This window comes from Candoia aspera, chromosome 1 (assembly GCF_035149785.1).
Source record: "Candoia aspera isolate rCanAsp1 chromosome 1, rCanAsp1.hap2, whole genome shotgun sequence".
NCBI lineage: Eukaryota > Metazoa > Chordata > Lepidosauria > Squamata > Boidae > Candoia > Candoia aspera.
Window position 1 is genome coordinate 188,227,329 of NC_086153.1, and position 18,345 is coordinate 188,245,673.

The window sequence follows — 18,345 nt, forward strand, 5'->3', positions numbered from 1 at the left end:
CTGTGGGAATTTGCCACATCTAAATCCACTCTGTAGCATACCATATTGACCTCCCAGCCATTTCCCAAAATGACATGTGAAGTCTTCTTGCTCTACTCAACTTAATACAGTACCCTGTCCTTGGCTAATGCATATTTGGCCTGTTGAAAATTCAAGTATCTGAAAATCAGTAGTCACTCAAAACAAAGGAGCACTGCTGTTCTGGAAAAAGACATATGCTGGAAGAGACCACACCTGACATTGCTCTGGCAAAGGAGATCTTCACTTGCTCTTTCCCTTTCTTTACATGATGCTGGAGAAGCATCAATATAACAGCACCATCACTTAAGATCCTTATTGCGAACTAATCTTATTTAACAAATAGCCTAAACTACGTTTGTACAACCCTGAAGCAAAATTGATATCTGCTTACTCATTTACAATCTTTACATTCTTTGCAATCAACTAAGGCAAAGTATTTTCCCTTGCAAATTTGCAGAGCTGTGCCTTCCCTGTCAGCCAGCCAAATGCAATTTTAAAATGGCACATGTGTATACTTTTTATTTTTAAAAATGCACAAGTCAATTCTACCTTCAGTTAAGGTAAACGTTAAAATGCCCTCGAGTCAAGTTTGACTCCTGATGACCACATCCATGCAGTTTTCTTTGCAGGGTTACTAAAGTGCTCAGGCACTGCCTTCTTCTGAAATTTTGTTTGACCACATACATTGGGGTAAAGGCCATCTTCTGAAATGTCAGTAGAACAATCCTGGTATAACATCAGCAGAAAACAGAAACACTGGGATGAGATGATTCAACAAACCGAAGATAATAAAATGGTTTAATTCCTGATTCAAGATCATGGCATTACCCATCTCACAGTCATCAAGGCCATAAGAGTGATCTAATAGTTCATCAAGGACAAGGGAAGACATTTTGTTTCATTTCCAATTTATTTTTTAAAAAAATGCTGAGATGCAATGTAGCAGGAACACCATTTATTTTCTTTTAACAGAATGCTGCTGGGATTTTAATCTGTTCCAAAAACACTGGGCTTTGCTGAAGAACTAAATGTCCTGTCAGTGTATTTCATCTTTCCTAACTCAGTAACGGGTGATAATGCCAAACACAAATTAATACACGATTTTAATAGGTTATTCCAGCAAACTTCGCATATTCTGTGTTGAGGCATTTTTAATATTCCCCTTCCACAAAGAGCATGGCCATGAGAGATCAAAGCAATTTTTTAAGTAACAGTTAAGCAGCATTGGACCTGATGATATCAAACACATAAGGGTAACTCAGAGCCATAGAACACATGGAACCTTCTATCAATTTCTGATCAGCTCACCCAGAAGCACATCTTCTTTTCTTAGCAATCAAGTTGTTGGGAAATAGCCATCTTTATTTGCACCACTGGAAAGGGGTGAGGTGAAGTCCTGTCCTGCCCAGCAGTCTTAATCAAGATACTATTTCTGTGCTGTTAGTAGTATCAGTCTTGTATGCAATAGGGATTGCTTGTTGGGTCCCAAGAATCTCATCAGGGGGGTGGGTGCATTCTAAAGCCACTCCCAATAAATGTTCGCCGTCAGGATAAGTGTCAGCCCCACTAGGTAAATTAGACCAGGAAATCAGCTCCACAGGTAAGCTAAAGCTACTTGTATAGAGAGTGGCTATAATAATAAAATTTTGCAAGTCTGATTGCATTGTACCTCCTCCTCCTCCTCCTCCTTATACTTCAGTGAATTAGGGAGGCATCTGCTTGATCATGTTGTTCTGGACTTAAATAATGCTTCAGCTGTTTTTGCCTAGGCAATGATTCCTGCATATCTCCATCAAGGTCATCTTCCTTACTCCCTATTTTAAACTTCAGGATATTCTGATTTTCATTGCTCTGTGTGTGTGTGATGCTTCTCCTGCTTCAGCAGTCATAATCAGGTAAAATAGTTTTCTTCCTCATAGTGATCTTTGTATGCAGGAGAGACAACATATGTATTTATTTATTTTATTTTTATCCCACCTTATTTTTTATAAATAACTCAAGGTGGTGAACATACCTAATACTCCTTCCTCCTCCTATTTTCCCCATAACAGCAACTCTGTGAGGTGAGCTGGGCTGAGAGGGAGGGACTGGCCCAAGGTCACCCAGCCGGCTTCCATGTCTACAGCGGGACTAGAACTCTCTGTCTCCTGGTTTTTAGCCCGTTGCCTTAACCACTGGACCAAACTGGCTGTATGTACACTATGCTCCTGCTTACAACTCACACCTATTTATTTTGCACTAAGAACAACACTGACCCTTTATACCTGGCAAGATCAAGAATGACTGATGACTGGCAGGGAACAGTAGTCTTTCCTTCCTGCCCTCTTCCTCTGTGCAGCAGATGGAGAAGAAAAGGAGATGATACATTTGGCCAGAAAGTACTTGGGGCCAAGAGCAATGAGGCACATCCACAGGGTGGAAGAAGCATAAGCATATATAAGCAACATAAGCTCTGTTACGCTGTATAAGCAGCGACAATTAGCAGGAACGCTAGCAGGATGTAGTAAGAGTAATAATTTGGATGGGAAATCTGACTGACTAAAGGAAATGCTATGTACCCAAGGATAGTGATTTGGCTTGGCAAGTAATGGTCCCAGGCAATAAGCATGCCACAGGTAAAGGGCAGCTGTTCCCCCAGTGGCAGCTAAAAGTGGAATTGTGAAGAGGGGGGGAGGAAATACATTTTTATAGAAGTGTTATCATCAACAGCTGAGCACAAGTATCTGCTGGCCCTCAACAGACCTTAGATGGCCAGCAGATGCAACAAATGTCTGGGTCAGGCCTGAAGACTGCAGCCTGGTATGTTACAACCTTATATGAAGCAGGAAAGCTTGTGGATGCTGCCAAAGAGATGGCAAATTCAGTGGATAAGTAAATATATATTAATCTGGAAACTGATAAGAATATATTATTCTGGAAATAACAGTAGCAGTAATAATAATAATAATAATAATATGTAATAATAGTATTATTCACACACACACACACTGTACATTATAATATATATTATATACATTATAATAGAGTGGTAATAATGATCAAAAAGAAAACCTAAGTATCACTCTTAAATTTATATCAAAATCATAAACCATAATGTTACAATTAGCAGCACAGCCTGTTAATATTAAATACTAACATTATCCAGATTTATGCCCTTATATCAGATAACAGTGAGAACAGAATACTCAAATTTTATGAAAAAATTAAAAGCATGCTACAATTAATAAAAGAGACTCAGTACATTTAAACAACATATCAAAGACCTTGGAAGCCTAACAACACCGATCTTCTCTTGCTAAGAACATTTTTCTGAACAGTCAAGCCCCTTTTTACAAACCACATAGCTCTTTCCAAATCCCAAAGAGCACTAACTTCGGCACTCTTCAAGGTTCTCCCCACAGCACTTTTGGAGGGCCGATACAAAAAAGTCCCCTATGAGCTGAGACCGGGCCCCTGTGGGCAAGGGGCTGTTGAAGCTACAGCTCACATCCTGCTACACTGTACCCCCTGTAAGGACTCAAGGACCCACCTTATCACTCCTTACCAGTTAAAACACCCGGGAAATTCCGATCTTTTTTATGTATGGTTGTTGTTATCAGATCAGGATGATTCAGTCTCCTTAAACGTAGCTAAGTTTTGCTATAGTGCCTGTAAAATTAGGCAGACTTTGATTATCCACTGACGAACCCACCACCAATTGTAATATTTTATTTTGTTTCTACTTTATTTTTATTTTTAATGGGTTTTTGTTTGCAATTCTGGTCAGTGACCATAATAAAAATATTTGTTCAAAGAAATCTTCTTAACGAGGGGTTTCAGAACAAATTTGGGAAAGGATAAAAATGAAGATCAGGTGAACACTTCTTAGATATTAGAAATTAACATGATGACCATCTAGTACAGTTCTGTGAAGAAGAACAATATGTAGTTACCAATACTTTATATAACTTACCATCTAGGAGACTATATATCTGGGGATCACCTGCAGACATTTTTGGGGTCAAAATATAACTGGTTTGAAATTGTTCCTCCTATTATTACATTGACTTGAAGACTGTGGTAAGTTATTTCTAGATAATAGCTTTTTGATCCTTTTTCTTATGCTAAGTTGACACTATGGGGTAATCCAGATCTCAGAATTAATTAAAAATGTGTTCTATACAAAATTTGGATGGAAGCCTGGATTTATACTTTGACTCAATCAGTAGAAGAAATGATTTTTTAAAAAAATATATTTTTCCACTTTAAAGAACAAATATTACCTGCCTACAAAAGCTCAGTGGCTGTGTTTATAATTATGACATTGACTGACCTGCGGCATTTTCAGCCTTGGGATCTATCAGTAGTAATTGATAAATTAATAAATTCTATGACATGTGGAATGACAATAGAGCTCCACACCATAATTATGCAGATGCAGATATAGGAGCTAATATATGTACAAAATAGGACCTAATATATGTACAAAAACAGCAATACAAGGAATTAAAACATTGAAAAATGGCAAGAGAGTAGAACTGGATAACATTTATGTTAACAGGAAAAAAAGTGCAAAGGATGTGACAGTATAAATATCTGGGCCATACTTTGGATGATAGATGGGATCACAGCATGGAAAGAAGAAACAGAACAGGCGAGAGTAGTTTTTTAAAAAAAATGGTTTTGCTGTCAGAACTTAGAATTTCAGTGGTGAATTGTATGAGGTTATGTCTTGTCAATTCTTTTGTATGAAATAGAAGCCTGACCCAAGTAACAATCAGGAGTAGAAAAGATTTTGAAATTACATGTAATGGTATGTGGGAATGACCTTGGGAGGCTGGGTGAGGAGACGTTGCCAAGGGAACGGTCAGATAAAAGGTAGCTTAGCCCATAGCTGGGCAAGAGGCTCAGAAGGGACCCTCCCTAGTTTCTTGGGCTGTAAAGGTGTGGTGGATTTCAGCGCTGCCACTGATTCCCAGGAAGGAGGGATTGCATTCCAGGCAGGTAAGAGGATTCATGGTCCGGAGACTGTTGCTGGGAAAGTTAAAGAGGTTCAAGGTAGCTCCGCCCTAGAGTCTCACAGATTATTTACCCTTAGGTTAGTTAAAGTAGCTTTAGTCTGGCAAGATTCTGTCTGTACGGTGTGAGCAAATAAAGAACTGGAGTTTGGAATATACTGACTCGACACTGTTCTCGGACTGGCCTTGACATCAGGGAACAGGGGAGAATTGTGCTTTCAGACTTGCAAGATTCTGTCAATGTAGCATTACAATAAAGTAGAATTAGCTTATCTGGTTGTGAGTCCTATCTGGTTTATCTGGCAAGGCCAACATTACCCTACTTAAAGTATCATGGGCAAGACATGCACAAAATGAAACTGTCCCCCAAAGAATAGGTAAAGATACAGAATTATGAATACCATAATGAAAAGGAAATTGGAATATTTAAAACTCCTTTAAGATTCAACCATGCAGAGTCGCTGAGAGTTGGGCAGCATATAATAATAATAATAATAATAAAAATAATTATTATTATTTAGGTCCCATAGTAAGAAATATCAACTACTTCAATCCAAGGAAAGAGTCAGGGGAAATACAGTGCTGGAAGACAATGGGTTCTCAGAAGGAAGACATTGTCAAGAGAGGATGACAGGCTTTTCCCATGGCTCTTAATTATTACAAAATAACAATACTACTGCATATGGAATGTACCTTGTCCTTTTTTGGTGTTCTGAAGTGGAATCTTTTATAATAGGGGAATGACAGGGGAAGTAGATGAGGAGACAAAGGGTTAAGTTGGCAGGGGTGCCCTAAGTAACAAAACTATCAGTTCCCCTTAGCCTAAAAATCAGACTAGGCTTTGAGTTCAACAAATCAAAGATCCGCCTAATATTGAACAACCCTATTTCTTGGCCTGTGTTGTTGTGCTTCTCCCTTTTTGCCTTTTTGGAGAGGTCTTACTAGAAAAAAACTTCGTTAGCCTGACTTGGTAAGAGTCGTCTTCTTTCAGGAGTTTGTCTCCATCTGCCAATTGCCAGGAGTAGGAGGGGAGTCTGTCTGCGTTTTTAATAATAGCAATAACTATACCACTGTTATTCTCATTATATCAATTAGTATTACTATCAATTACTATCAGTTAGTATCATTATATCAATTTTAAGGCCATTCAGCATGAAATTCTGGGAAGTTTACAGAGTTAAAAACATCAAATTACAAATAACATATCATGAAACACACTGTACTGGGGACGAATAACTCCCATTACCCACATTTAGACACATTCACACAATATCTGGGCCCTGTACCTGAGAAAAGAATTGGGTCAGCAGGGTCAGGGTGGTCCAGATCTTGGTGGGGGGATGCTGTTCCACTGGACAGACATGGTAACAAAGAAGGCACACCTCCTGGGTCCCATAAGATGCTATTGTTTTACTAATGGGATCCAGGAGTTCTCCCCTTTTATTATCCTCTGCATGCAGTGTAAGAAAGGCCTCCTTCCTTTTCCCTTCTGCTGTGCAACTGCACATGGCTCAAAGTTCAGTGGTCTCTGCTGTTCCTTGAAATGTTTAAGACATTTAAAGGCCATGTTGCTATTACAGAAATGTGCAGCCACATAAGGATCCTGTCTGATTTTGTAAGGTGGGCAGAAATATTTGGAGACAGATGGTCTCTCAAATATCCAGGTCCTGTGCCACATACAGCTTTAAAGATAACAACGTTTACACAATGCCTTATGTGGTTGAACTTTGAGTGGAAAGATTTCTTTGCAAAATGTTCCTGCTGCCACAGATGACATTTTGCAAAGAAATCTTTCTGCTTTCTCCTTTGTTTTGATCTGTATTTCCAGAGATGTTTTTCTTATACTGTGGCATTTCTGGTCTTGGCTTTCAAACATAAAATGCAAGACACAGGCTCCTTCTAACAAAGAGCCAACTGCTTCATCAGCAAAATTGATTTAGAGATACAGCATCCAAGGAGATAAGTGCTATATTTCCTCCTGTGAGTTAGGTGTGACGACAGTTAGGGCTTGCCTATGACTGCTGAACTGTTAACGATTTCATCAACATCTCACTGGGTTCACATGAAAGTGCAAATTAGCCACACAGGATATTCACTAAAGAAAAACGATGCCTGAAAAAAAAAGGTCTTGTGACATAGAGTCTTATAATGTTACTTTATTGTCACCCTCCTTCTGGTCTGAACGCAACCTGCTGCTTTTTATATATGTTTCAGAGTTATTCAAGCTTTTTTTTTTAGCTGTTTTCTCTAGTATTTTGATTGCAAAAGAAAAGACAATAACCTTTTAGCTGTTGAATAAAAAATATAAATGACAAAGAATAAAAGCATGAAACCCCCGAATTTCCATAGTCTAGTATGGAACTACTAGTATTTACCAATTTTACACAACAATTGTACAAGACAAATTATTTGCATTTCATCCATGGAAACTAAACATCTTTGAAACTAAAGCTGTAATCCTTTGTAACTTAAATGAGAATTAGCTTCTACTGAAGACAATGGGCTTTACTGTGCAAACATCCCTAGGAATTCACCATTCTAGGCTCAGTGAGCTCCCAATTACTTAGAAATGAGTCCTCTTGATATGACCAGGACTTACTACCAAATGGATATGTTAATCATAAGCTTTCCTCAAACTTTCAAAATCCAATAAATAAAATACTTACTGGATTCACAAAAATTATCATAACTAGGTTCATCCATGGGACAAAAACCCAAAATCTATAGCTGGGAAATCCCTTTATTAAAGATTGACCAAAATGCCACGAAAGACTGTGCCAGGCTTTGAAATCTGTAAAATTCTTCATTAGGCAGCATACAACAGAGAGTGTTGTAACATCTTTCCTGATCTCAAATGCGTGTGTACTTTCAGATCTTCTATGAATTTTGTATTGAAAACAGCTCAGTATTTTGGTTGCCCTTAAAATTTGAGACAACCATTCCTTTTCTCTTGCCAGAAATATATGAAAGGTTATTGGCTGACTGTCCACTTACCATGATATACGTGTTAAATTTGGTATTTCACGCTGGTTATAATTTCTGGCCCGTGCAAAATGTACACAAGGCGGCAGAAGTTCAACAAGTGAAATGCTGCTCCTTCTCTTTACTCAAGTCCTTTGGTGGTAAAAACTGTATCAGATGTCTGCCTGTATTATATAAGCATTAAGAAAACCCATGTTTCTGCCAGAGAGGGAAGGAAAGTGGAAGAAGGGCAGAGGAAAAATAACTTATTCTGAATTTCTATGGGCTCCACGGGTACTTCTATTTCAAGTTCACCATAAAAGTACTCCGAAAACTCTGCCACTTCTCGACAACGGCAGGCACTCTAAAGGTATTGAACGCAAGGAACACTGGGAAATGTAGTGAATCCGTGCTTGGTAGCCTGGAACGCCGGAAGCTGCAGTTAGGTAAGAGAGAAACCATTGTTTGGATGATATCAGCCACATTTCTCTTAACCCCTTCCTTCCCAACGTTGACTGCGTGGACTTAACATAAGCAGTAATTCAGGGAGGAAAAAAAGGAAGTCCTGCCTTTTGTCTTGTCTCTAATTGGAGGACGAGTAAGCGGAAGTAGTGTCGTTCCTGTAAGCGGGCATACCGTGTGGTGGAACTTGGTGGCGGAGGTAAGTTGTGAGGCCGGATGCCGCGGAGAGCGAGCTTTCTGACGTCGCTCCCTCGCAGCCAGACCTGTTGCTTCTTCTCCGTTCTGAGCCCTTCTCTTCGATCGCCGGGGTGGGAAGAGGGCAGGAGCGGGAGCGATGGGCGACGAGCGTGGCCGAAGCTTCGGCTTCCCGGCTGGCGGAGCGATCCGAGGGAGCTTCCCCACCACCCGCGGCTCCTCAGAACAAGTGCTCGTGGGAAGCGACTCACTACTTCCAACACGTGTAGTGTGTGCATGTCTGAACGCGACTGTAATCTCCTTTTCCCCGCCTGAAGTCTGGCTGTGTGGGAAGTGCCATGACATGCCTATTGCTGTCCCAGCACCTCCTCTTCCTATGCCTCCCCTCCCTCCCTCTCTCCGTCCCTCGTCCACCGCGGAGAAGGGGATCCGATAAAAGCCTTGTCAGTTCACAGAAACTTTTTTTTTTACTGTCCTGTCCTTCACAATACACTGTTTATCTTGGCAGTATTTTGGGCTTTTCATTTTGTGATGAGACTTAGAAACAACGTGAGGTCGACTTTAAGATTTCTGTTAAATGGAGAACTGTCTGGGATTCATTGATGTAAGGGTTGCCGTGGGGTGATTTTATCTATTCAGTTGCTGCATGTTGAGGACATGGGTTGCATATCCATTTTGTGAAATGTGGGGAAGGATGTTTTAAACAGGGAAAGCAGATAGGTCTAAAATTAGTCACATTTTTCTTACATCCCATTCATTTTGGTTTCATGAGTGGATACTGACCACCACCATCAAACACACCACAACCACCTTCAACATAGAGGTGGTCCTTGGTTAAAAACAGCAATTGGGACTGGGAACTCCGTTGCTAAGTGAAGCAGTTATAAAACATGACATCACGTGATGCCAACTTACGATGGCAGTTGCGGTTGTCAGGCAAATCTCACATGGTCATTAGGCACGACATCACATGATCGCCATTTGTGATCTCCTACCGGCTTCCCTGTTGACTTTGCTTGTTGGAAGCCAGCAGCGAAGGACACAAATGATGATCACATGATTACAGGACACTGTGACCATTGTAATTGCGAGCCGGTTGCCAAGCACCTGAATTGCGATCATGTGATCGCTAGACACTGATGGCTGTAACTTCGAGGACTAGCCATAAGTCTCCTCGTTCAGTGCCATCATACCTTCGAACAGTCACTGAATGAATGGTCATTAACTTAGGACTACCTGTACATAGTCTTAACAGCACTAAAACTAATTTTACCTTACTTTCTGAAAATCAGCAGAGACTGAGGAGAGGATGTAGGGATCACATAAGAACATTCATGGGCTGTAGGTTTTATGCCCATGTGTTAAAGTGTATGCTTTTCTATGCCTTATTTTGGGGTGATCTATAAATGAATCAGGTTAATGTAACTTCAGTTCCCATAATGCTGTAGTGACATTTCTGTTTAACTTTAATCACTTCAATCTTTCTCTAGATGGAGTCTTGCTGCTTTATAATACTGCAGGACTGATTCTTAAAGGAAGTAGCATCAGGAATATGGCTTGATCTTTTCAATACCGTATCCACTTTATCATGAAATGAAAGTTACATGATTTTGTTACCCAGCCTACCAAGGTGCCAAGCGAAGAGGTACAGGGATCCAGATGGACAATTTACAGGTTGCATTCAGTCCTTGGCCATTCTCTGTGCAGCTCATGAGAGCTTCCTCTGTCACCATTAACAATGGAAAAAAATAAGGGGTAATGAAGGGAGGGGAGTTTAAAGCCTTTCTTCTCCTTTCCCCTGGGAACTTGCATGTCTGTGGGCACGTAGGATGGAACAAGAAAGAAAATGGATGTGATTAGTATATGAGTCCTGCCTCCCCACAACCCTGTCTGCCATTGCTTCCCATAAAAGCCTACAGTTCAGTATGGCCCTTCCAACTGAAAAAAAAAAAAGTCTCCATCATAGAATTTGCTGACCGTCCTATTTGGGAAAGAATGCAGTCTAAGAGATTGTCCTACAAAATTTACTGGAGATGATAATTGATCACATATATCAACAATGTATAATGCAATAAATAATCCTAATAAGGTACTTACAGTTGAAAAAACACGTTAAATTCATAATTTAATAATGCAAACTTAGAGTCTTACCTTGAAAAAAGTTATGACAGCTTGAAGAATAAGGCACGAGGAAGGGGTGAGGCTGCGGAGTAATGGGGACAATGATGGAAGATGAGATGATGATGATGATGTTGATGTGGAATCAGGCTTTGTATGAAATGTGATCATACCAGAACTGCAGCGCCGTGGTGCAACTTCTGTCTCATTCTTGGGTGTTTGCTTAAAAACACATCTAGTGTCTGTTGTTTTGTCATCTTCCTTCTTTCATAAAGAAGTTGCCTATCTGGCTCCAAACAAAATAGAATTTCATAGACTACTATTCTGTTCCTCTCTCCACTCTATCTCTTATCTTCTAGCCCTTGCAAGTTTTCTAAAATTTACTCAGAACTGAAGATTTTTGAAGGGGATTTTTGAAGATCTTATAGTGGCTTGCTCAACTTTTCTTCCTCACCTTCCACTTGCCCCTCAGCAGCAAGTTTCGCAGGTCTTTTATTGAAAGTTCCCTGCATGGGACTGAAACCACTTATCTAAGTCCTCTTCTTCCACTTTGTTGAACCCAGCCTGTTTTTTGTAAGAGCAATACAATTTGCTTTTATTTTGGGAAGCTCTTTTATAGCATCAAAGCCTTTAAAGTCACAGATAAAATCAGGCAGAAGGAGCCCCCAAACACCATGCAAACAGTTTTGTATCTTCATTCCATGCAATAATCTAAATTACATACTTTATGTTGAATCACTTCCAAAATTCAAGACTGGTTTGTATATCTTCACCTTGAGTCACTGCAATCAACATCTTAAAAGTACAGCACGAAAAATAGTGTTTAAAGGCAGAACTAATTTTTTGATCCAGAGGCTGGGTAAGAGAGGTTGAGGACCTTATATTTGGTGAGAGCTCAGCAAGGATCAGAAGATAATTTGGTGCAAAGCAGTTGGAATCTTAAAATCCAAATTTTTGCTCATGTTGTGGTTTCTAAACATATTCTCAAACCCACTGAATAGAAAATCACTGTGGATCTGCCCTGTTATCCAAGGGTAGGCCTTATGATTCCTTCTAAGGTTTAGGGATTGGCAATATAATGAACAACAGTAGGCTTCGGTTTCATGTCGCCACTTGCATTTGCTCCCAACATTACGGTCAGTCTATCCTTGGCAACCTTGCATCCTGGGGTTTGTCTTTCCTCCCATCAGAGATAAATGTCATAAGTTTGTGATAGCATTCTTCTTCTGATAAAGGCCAGTTTCAACATTGAAAATCTGATCTAATGTATAGTCTTCTTGCTCAAATAATTTTTTTATTACTGGAGGAAATGCCTTTGCTGCTGCTTCATCTGTACTTGCTGCTTCACCTGACAATTTCTCATTGTGGAAAGAGCAACCGTTCTTGAAATTATTCAACCAAGCACCATTGGCAGGTAAGGAAGGCACTTCTTTGGGACTTTCAGCTTTTTTCCTGAGGTCTTCATATATTGCTAATGGTCCTCTTTTATCATGAGAAAATTTGCCCCTGATACCTTCTTCATCTGGTCTTCAATCCAAACAGTTAACAGACTCTTTGTCTTGTTCTAATAGGCTTTCTAGACTTTTCCTTGCTCCTGCCGAAAAACCTTGCTTTTATATTTTTAGTATTTCTTCTGATTGCCCGTGATGCCGCTTCATTTAGGCTGGGGACATGTACCGTGTGACATGTTCTTTCGTGTCTTTCAGAGCACTGAGAATTTCAAACTTTTCTTCAGTGTAATAACGCTTTTCTTTGTCTTTCTCCACTTGAAACATTACCACCAGCATGCTTCGTTTGCGCATTGTTTTCAGTTAGTGCAGAGATTTGTTGGGGAGGGGGAAGCACACTTAAGCAGTAATAATGACAAAAAAACAACCACCTGAGAGAGGCACAACAGATACTAACAGAGTAGTGCATGTATAGCGGATATACTGACTCGAGCGGGCAGAAATCAAAGCAGCCAGCCATTGCATTCAGTTCGGTAGTGCTTGCTCCATTCACATACCATTTCTCAATAGTGCAAAATCGAAACTCGGGAAACTCATGCAAAAGCAAAGATGCTTTGTGTTATGCACACATTGTTCCCTTATTTATCAATCATGTATCAGCAAATTCTTGCATATTGACATGTGCTATATGAGAACTACTCTGTGAAAACTCGGTTCAGGATAGATTAAACTAGTCAGACTGACTGCAAAGCAGATAATTTTACTGTTGACAGCAATATTAGTCTATGGCTGCTTTGATTTTGTCTTAGCAATATCAGCAAGCCTCATTTGTTTTCTCTGTAGATGAGCTGTTTTTGCTGCAAGAATAATAATAAAATTCCACATTGATTTTGGAACACTCACATTAGAGATTCAGGGTTTAAAGTGGAAGAAAAAGAGGGAATCGAGAGTGGAGTCGCACAAATGAATGTAAGTATTTCTAAAAATATTAAAAGGCTGGAAAGTTTTGAAAGTTTTTAGGAAGCCCCCATTTCTTAATACAGAAGTTAAGGGTTGCTTGGCAGAGTTATGGCAGGGATGGCAGAGGAACAGTGGCAATGGCAGATCATTCGTGCTATGGAAAATGTAATGAATCTGGCAAATCCACTTTACTGGTATTTTGAAGGGCTCTGAAGATGTGGCTCTTCACCCAGGCCTTTGGGGAGGACGATTGACACCCCTTTTCTTCCTTTTTCTTGTTCCCATCCAGAACAATTATTTTCTCTACCATCTTTGTTTCTTTGTTTGTGTTTTGTTACTTGTTTTTAAATGTTTTTAACAATTTGTAAGCCACCCAGATTCACTGAGAGTCAGGAGGCATATACATTTAATACATTGTTATTGTTGTTGTTATATCACAAAAACTTTAAAGAGAGGGCAGTGAGAAGGGTATTGGAGGAGGGCTATGCTAGGTCAGACCATTTCACTCAGCATTATCAATGATGCCTGGCAGAGACTGTCAAGGATTTCAACCAAAATTTTCTCAGTCGTATCTGGAGACTACAGGAATTGAACCTGGGACCTTCTGCATGAAAAGCATGTGTTCTGCAACTATACATGTAGCAAATGTATGCGTTCATGCCTAATGGAGCACTAGAACTCCCAGTTTCCCAGTTTCTAGTCCAGCTCCTTAACCACTAGACCGCACTTCTCCCTACATCTATGGATGTTTCCAAGATACAGGTCTCATGTGGAAAGCAATTTGAGTCTATGGAAGTAGACAAGACAAGATTGAAGCCCAAATAACAAATTTTATCTGAAAAGGAATGTATACTTATTTGTTGTTATGGAGATCGCTGACAAAGAAGGAGGGGGCTCTTTCCAGGGGGAAAAACACACGCACAGTGTAGAAAGCCTTGGGCTCCCAGCCAAGGAAATCAGAAAGGAACTGCCTTCGGGTTCTAGAGTTTTTCCCTTAGAGTTTGCTAGTTCTGTTCAGTTTTGGCAAGATTCTGTCAATAGGGTAGACAATAAAGACTAGAGTTTAATTCCTGACTCAGCGCTGTTCATTCGCCTTATTCCTGACATTTGTATAATGCAGCTGGGCTAACATCATGTTATTGTGTCTGTTATATAACAAATATTTTGATGAGAGCAGTTATGGATTATAGCCGGTTTGGTCTAGTGGTTAAGACAGCAGGCTAGAATCCAGGAGACAGAGAGTTCTAGTCCTGCCTGAGGCAGGAAAGCCGGCTGGGTGACCTTGGGCCAATCCCTCTCTCTCAGCCCAACCCACCTCACAGGGTTGTTGTTGTAGGGAAAATAGGAGGAAGGAGTAATAGGTATGATCGCTGCCTTGAGTTATTTATAAAAATAATGGGATATAAGATAAATAAATAAAATGCAGTTGTAACTACTTGGTAGTTAGCTAATTGTGTAAATTTTACTGGTATCAAATATTGTCAAATGCCTTATTTTATTTACTAAAATATTTGTAGCTTGGCCATTACCTTAAGGATATCAGAGTTGGTTACAATCTGTAAAATGAAGTAAAAACAAATAGCATAACATTTAACATAGCAATATTATTTATTTTATTTTATCGTTATTATTCCACTTCCCAGTAAAGAATTGCAAAGCAGTTTACAATAAAATATAATACAATAATAGAAAGGCATCGATTTTTTTTTTTAAAAAGGGCAAGGCAAATCCTTAAAATAGCTGGTTTGTCAGTGCAACATTAACACGTTTTGTAAGGGTTGCAAGTAAAGTGGGGCTGCATATAGAAGTGAAAAACAGTTTCATTGTTCTTTGTGAGTTGGTAGATTTTTGCATTGCAGCTCTCTAATTTTATATTGATTATGTGAAATTTAAACGCTTTTGTGTTTTAAAGTCTAGATCTAGCTGTGAAAGGAAGGAAGCTTACAATCCTCGCCAGAGAAGTGCCTCCCCAGAAGACGGGTAAATTTTTTTCCTTTTTGTAAGGAATGCAGTGAAAACTCAATATAAATAATAATGCATTGCAATGGGGGGAGGAGGGGAGGGGATTTCTCTTATAAGATTTGAGGATTTCCCTACAAGATAAAAAAATATTTGTATAATGGTCTTTATGGGCAAGCTGTAAACATGAGAAACAGATTGTTAGTTGAAGTGGCAAATACTCTGTTTACCTAAAAGGACACTTTTAGTTATCCTAAAAGAGGATTAGTCGTTTTAGATTTGCTGCGAATCTGGTAGTGGAAACATACATACATACATACATACATACTTGGTCTAAGACTGTTTTTGGGGTAGCAATCATTTTAAACTTAGATTTCCTTCCTTTCAGGCAACTATAATAATTAATGGAAAGGAAGTAAATACAGGAGGACATTTCTGTTGCTCTTATCTAAAGAACTATGAAAACTGTATGAATTGATAGCATTAGTCTTGCCCCTCCTGATCAAAGGAAGACGCAGACAAGCAATGCTATAATTGCCTGTAACTTGGGAATGTCTCTGGGTATGTGTGTCTTTCTCTTACGCACACATGCTCATACACATGTACCACTTTACCTGTATGTGCTTCATCAGATCTTTGGTTAATAAGAGTTTTTGCACACAACTCTTCTCTCTGTATCTTAGTTTCTTATTTTGCTGTTACCAAGTTGACATCTTCAGTCTGAGATTTACACCTTTTAAAAGTGCATTTACAGTTTTCCCAGTGTCCCCATAGATATTGGTTACTCTCTTCATCTTCTCAGCAGAAAATTCTGCTGTTCTAAGTATATTCTAGTTGTAGAGAAATGTTAAGTGAATGTAGCTGAATGCACTTAGAATCTCCCTTCAGACTTATGCAATTAGGAGTGGAGCCAATGGAACGGATGGAAATGAATTCATAATGTGTGAGTGTGTTTCCCTCTCTGCCCACTCTGATCTGGTGCTTCATTAGGACTCTGGTCCCATTCAAGTCCCATTTCCAAATTTTTATAGAAAGCATAGAGGGAAATGTGTATGAACATCATGTATGTTAGATATTAATATCCATTTATGAATGTCCTTTATGCTTTCACCTTTTCCCTGTCATAATCAAGATGATACCTATTTTGAAAGGATTTGGATAGCAGTAGGAAGTATGAGAAGGGATGGATTAGGTGCAGGATTTATGATCACTTAGTAAAATTGATGAACCAAGGAGTGGTTCAAGGACAGACATAAACACAGAGACTTCAGTGTTTAATTACTAAAAATGCTATCATTTTTTTTTCTTACTGCTTTTGCATACAAAGTAAAGCTATCCTCAGTTTTTACTTGTTCTGTGCAATACAGTGTTTATAGCTGAGGAACATTTGGAACAAATTATTTGACTTCCGAAGTTACGCAACCGTCTGTCTGTCTGTGCGTGCGTGCCTTCAAGTCAGCATTGACTCCTGGCAACTGCCCGACTAGTCCCTGCAGTTTTCTTGGTGAGAGTTTCAGAAGTGATTTGCCCTTGCTTGCTTCCTAGGGCTGAGAGGGAGTGACCGGTCCAAGGTGACCCAGCTGGCTTTGTGCCCAAGGCAGGACTAGAACTTCCAGTCTTACAGTTTCTAGCCTGCTGCCTTTAACCACTACACCAGACTGGCTCTCCACAAGTATACTATGATGTGTTTAAAAATAATTGCTAATGAAGTTTTGCCCTTAATCCAGGAATAAGTTCATGGAGCGTAAGAGGTCTCAGTCACCCCAAAGCAAAGGTCATTTGGAACACAGAAGACCTGACAGAGAACATTCAGGAAAGGGGCATTACGATGACAGATACACAGAACCAAGGTGAATGTCAAATGCTACCAAAAAATCTGAACTTTGCATTGTTTAGCTGCTGGTGTATTTGTGTAATTTATGTAGGGTTTGTTGATTTGGATTTTGCTTAAAATAAGTCTTAGAACTGATTAATGGTCATTATTGGCATCATATTTAAAATTTACTTTTTCTTTCTTTTGTACTTTGAACCTGTAATATGTAGATTTTTTTTAAAATTTCAGAAGAAGAGAAAGACAGGAGAGAGAGAGAGAATCTGATTGGAAGAAGCATAGGAAGTCCCGGTCACCCGACAGAAAAAATGATATGGAGAAACCAGCAGTACAGAGCTCCCTTTCTCATGAGGAGCCCCCTCCAAAGAAGAAGAAAGAGGAGGTGGATCCAATCCTTACCCGCACTGGAGGTGCATACATTCCTCCAGCAAAGCTCAGGATGATGCAGGCACAGATCACTGATAAAAATAGGTATGTCATATGTTACATTTATATTTTAAATTATACTTTATGCAAATTAAATTAAATCAAACTTTTATATTTTAAATTAACTGAAAGTCTATTAACAAAAACTTGATTTTTTAAAAAAATATTATGCTCAAATAATAGAGAAGGCATGGAACCAGGAATACAGAAAGGTGCAAGTTGACATGTGGTAGAAAAATCCTAGTTGTGTGGAAGTGGAGGAGCCTTCATGGCTTTTCTTACCAGAAAAGTGAATGTAAGACTGCTGCAGCTTTATTTAGAAAAAGCTTCGAAGATTGGGGTTTAGTCTCAATTTTTCAGGCTCAGATGGCTGAGTATTATTGTGACTGTCTCATGTAAGAATAAATAATATTTCTTAATGCGAAGCCCATATTTTTCTGCTGGGTGAGATAAAATCTGGAGCTATTATTGCCCTTCCTGATTTTGTCTGTTGACAATAGTTGATAATACCTTTTTTGCCAAATACAAATCACTTTTTGGTGTTTATTAACAATATTGCTTGGTGTAGCAGCTCTTCTTAAAGTCTTTTGCTTTTGCTTTTGTAAAACCAAAATGAGAGAAGACTGATGTGTCACCAAGTTTAATGCTCCAGCTGACTAAGCTATACCTTTTTCTCTAGTCCTTTGCTTTTTGCTCATTAGTAAATTTGTGTATTTTGAAAACAGCTTAGCCTATCAAAGAATGAGTTGGGAAGCACTGAAGAAGTCCATCAATGGTCTCATCAACAAGGTGAATGTTTCAAACATTGAAAATATTATTCATGAACTTCTTCAAGAAAACATTGTGAGAGGCAGGTAAGCATAAAATATGTCAAAAATATTTATACTGCTCAGTTTAAATATGTGAAATATAGATGAATGCATATGAAATAATACTAGGGATGTGGGGAGTGTGGGATATGCCACTT

At 39.2% G+C, this 18,345-nt stretch overlaps 1 protein-coding gene across 3 annotated transcripts in view; it reads left to right on the plus strand.

The window, feature by feature from the left end:
• The first annotated feature begins 10,895 nt into the window (after positions 1–10,895).
• Positions 10,896–18,345, plus strand: part of CWC22 (CWC22 spliceosome associated protein homolog) — a 40,557-nt gene continuing 33,107 nt past the window's right edge. The window contains exons 1-6 of one of the 3 annotated variants that reach the window (XM_063318116.1): positions 10,896–11,556; positions 13,046–13,171; positions 15,075–15,142; positions 16,849–16,971; positions 17,184–17,423; positions 18,104–18,232. In XM_063318116.1, coding sequence (XP_063174186.1) covers positions 13,166–13,171; positions 15,075–15,142; positions 16,849–16,971; positions 17,184–17,423; positions 18,104–18,232 — 566 coding nt within the window. In that variant the 5' untranslated portion in view covers positions 10,896–11,556; positions 13,046–13,165. The remainder of the gene's footprint in view (positions 11,557–13,045; positions 13,172–15,074; positions 15,143–16,848; positions 16,972–17,183; positions 17,424–18,103; positions 18,233–18,345) is intronic. The other 2 variants (XM_063318114.1, XM_063318115.1) reach the window with 2 other exon arrangements.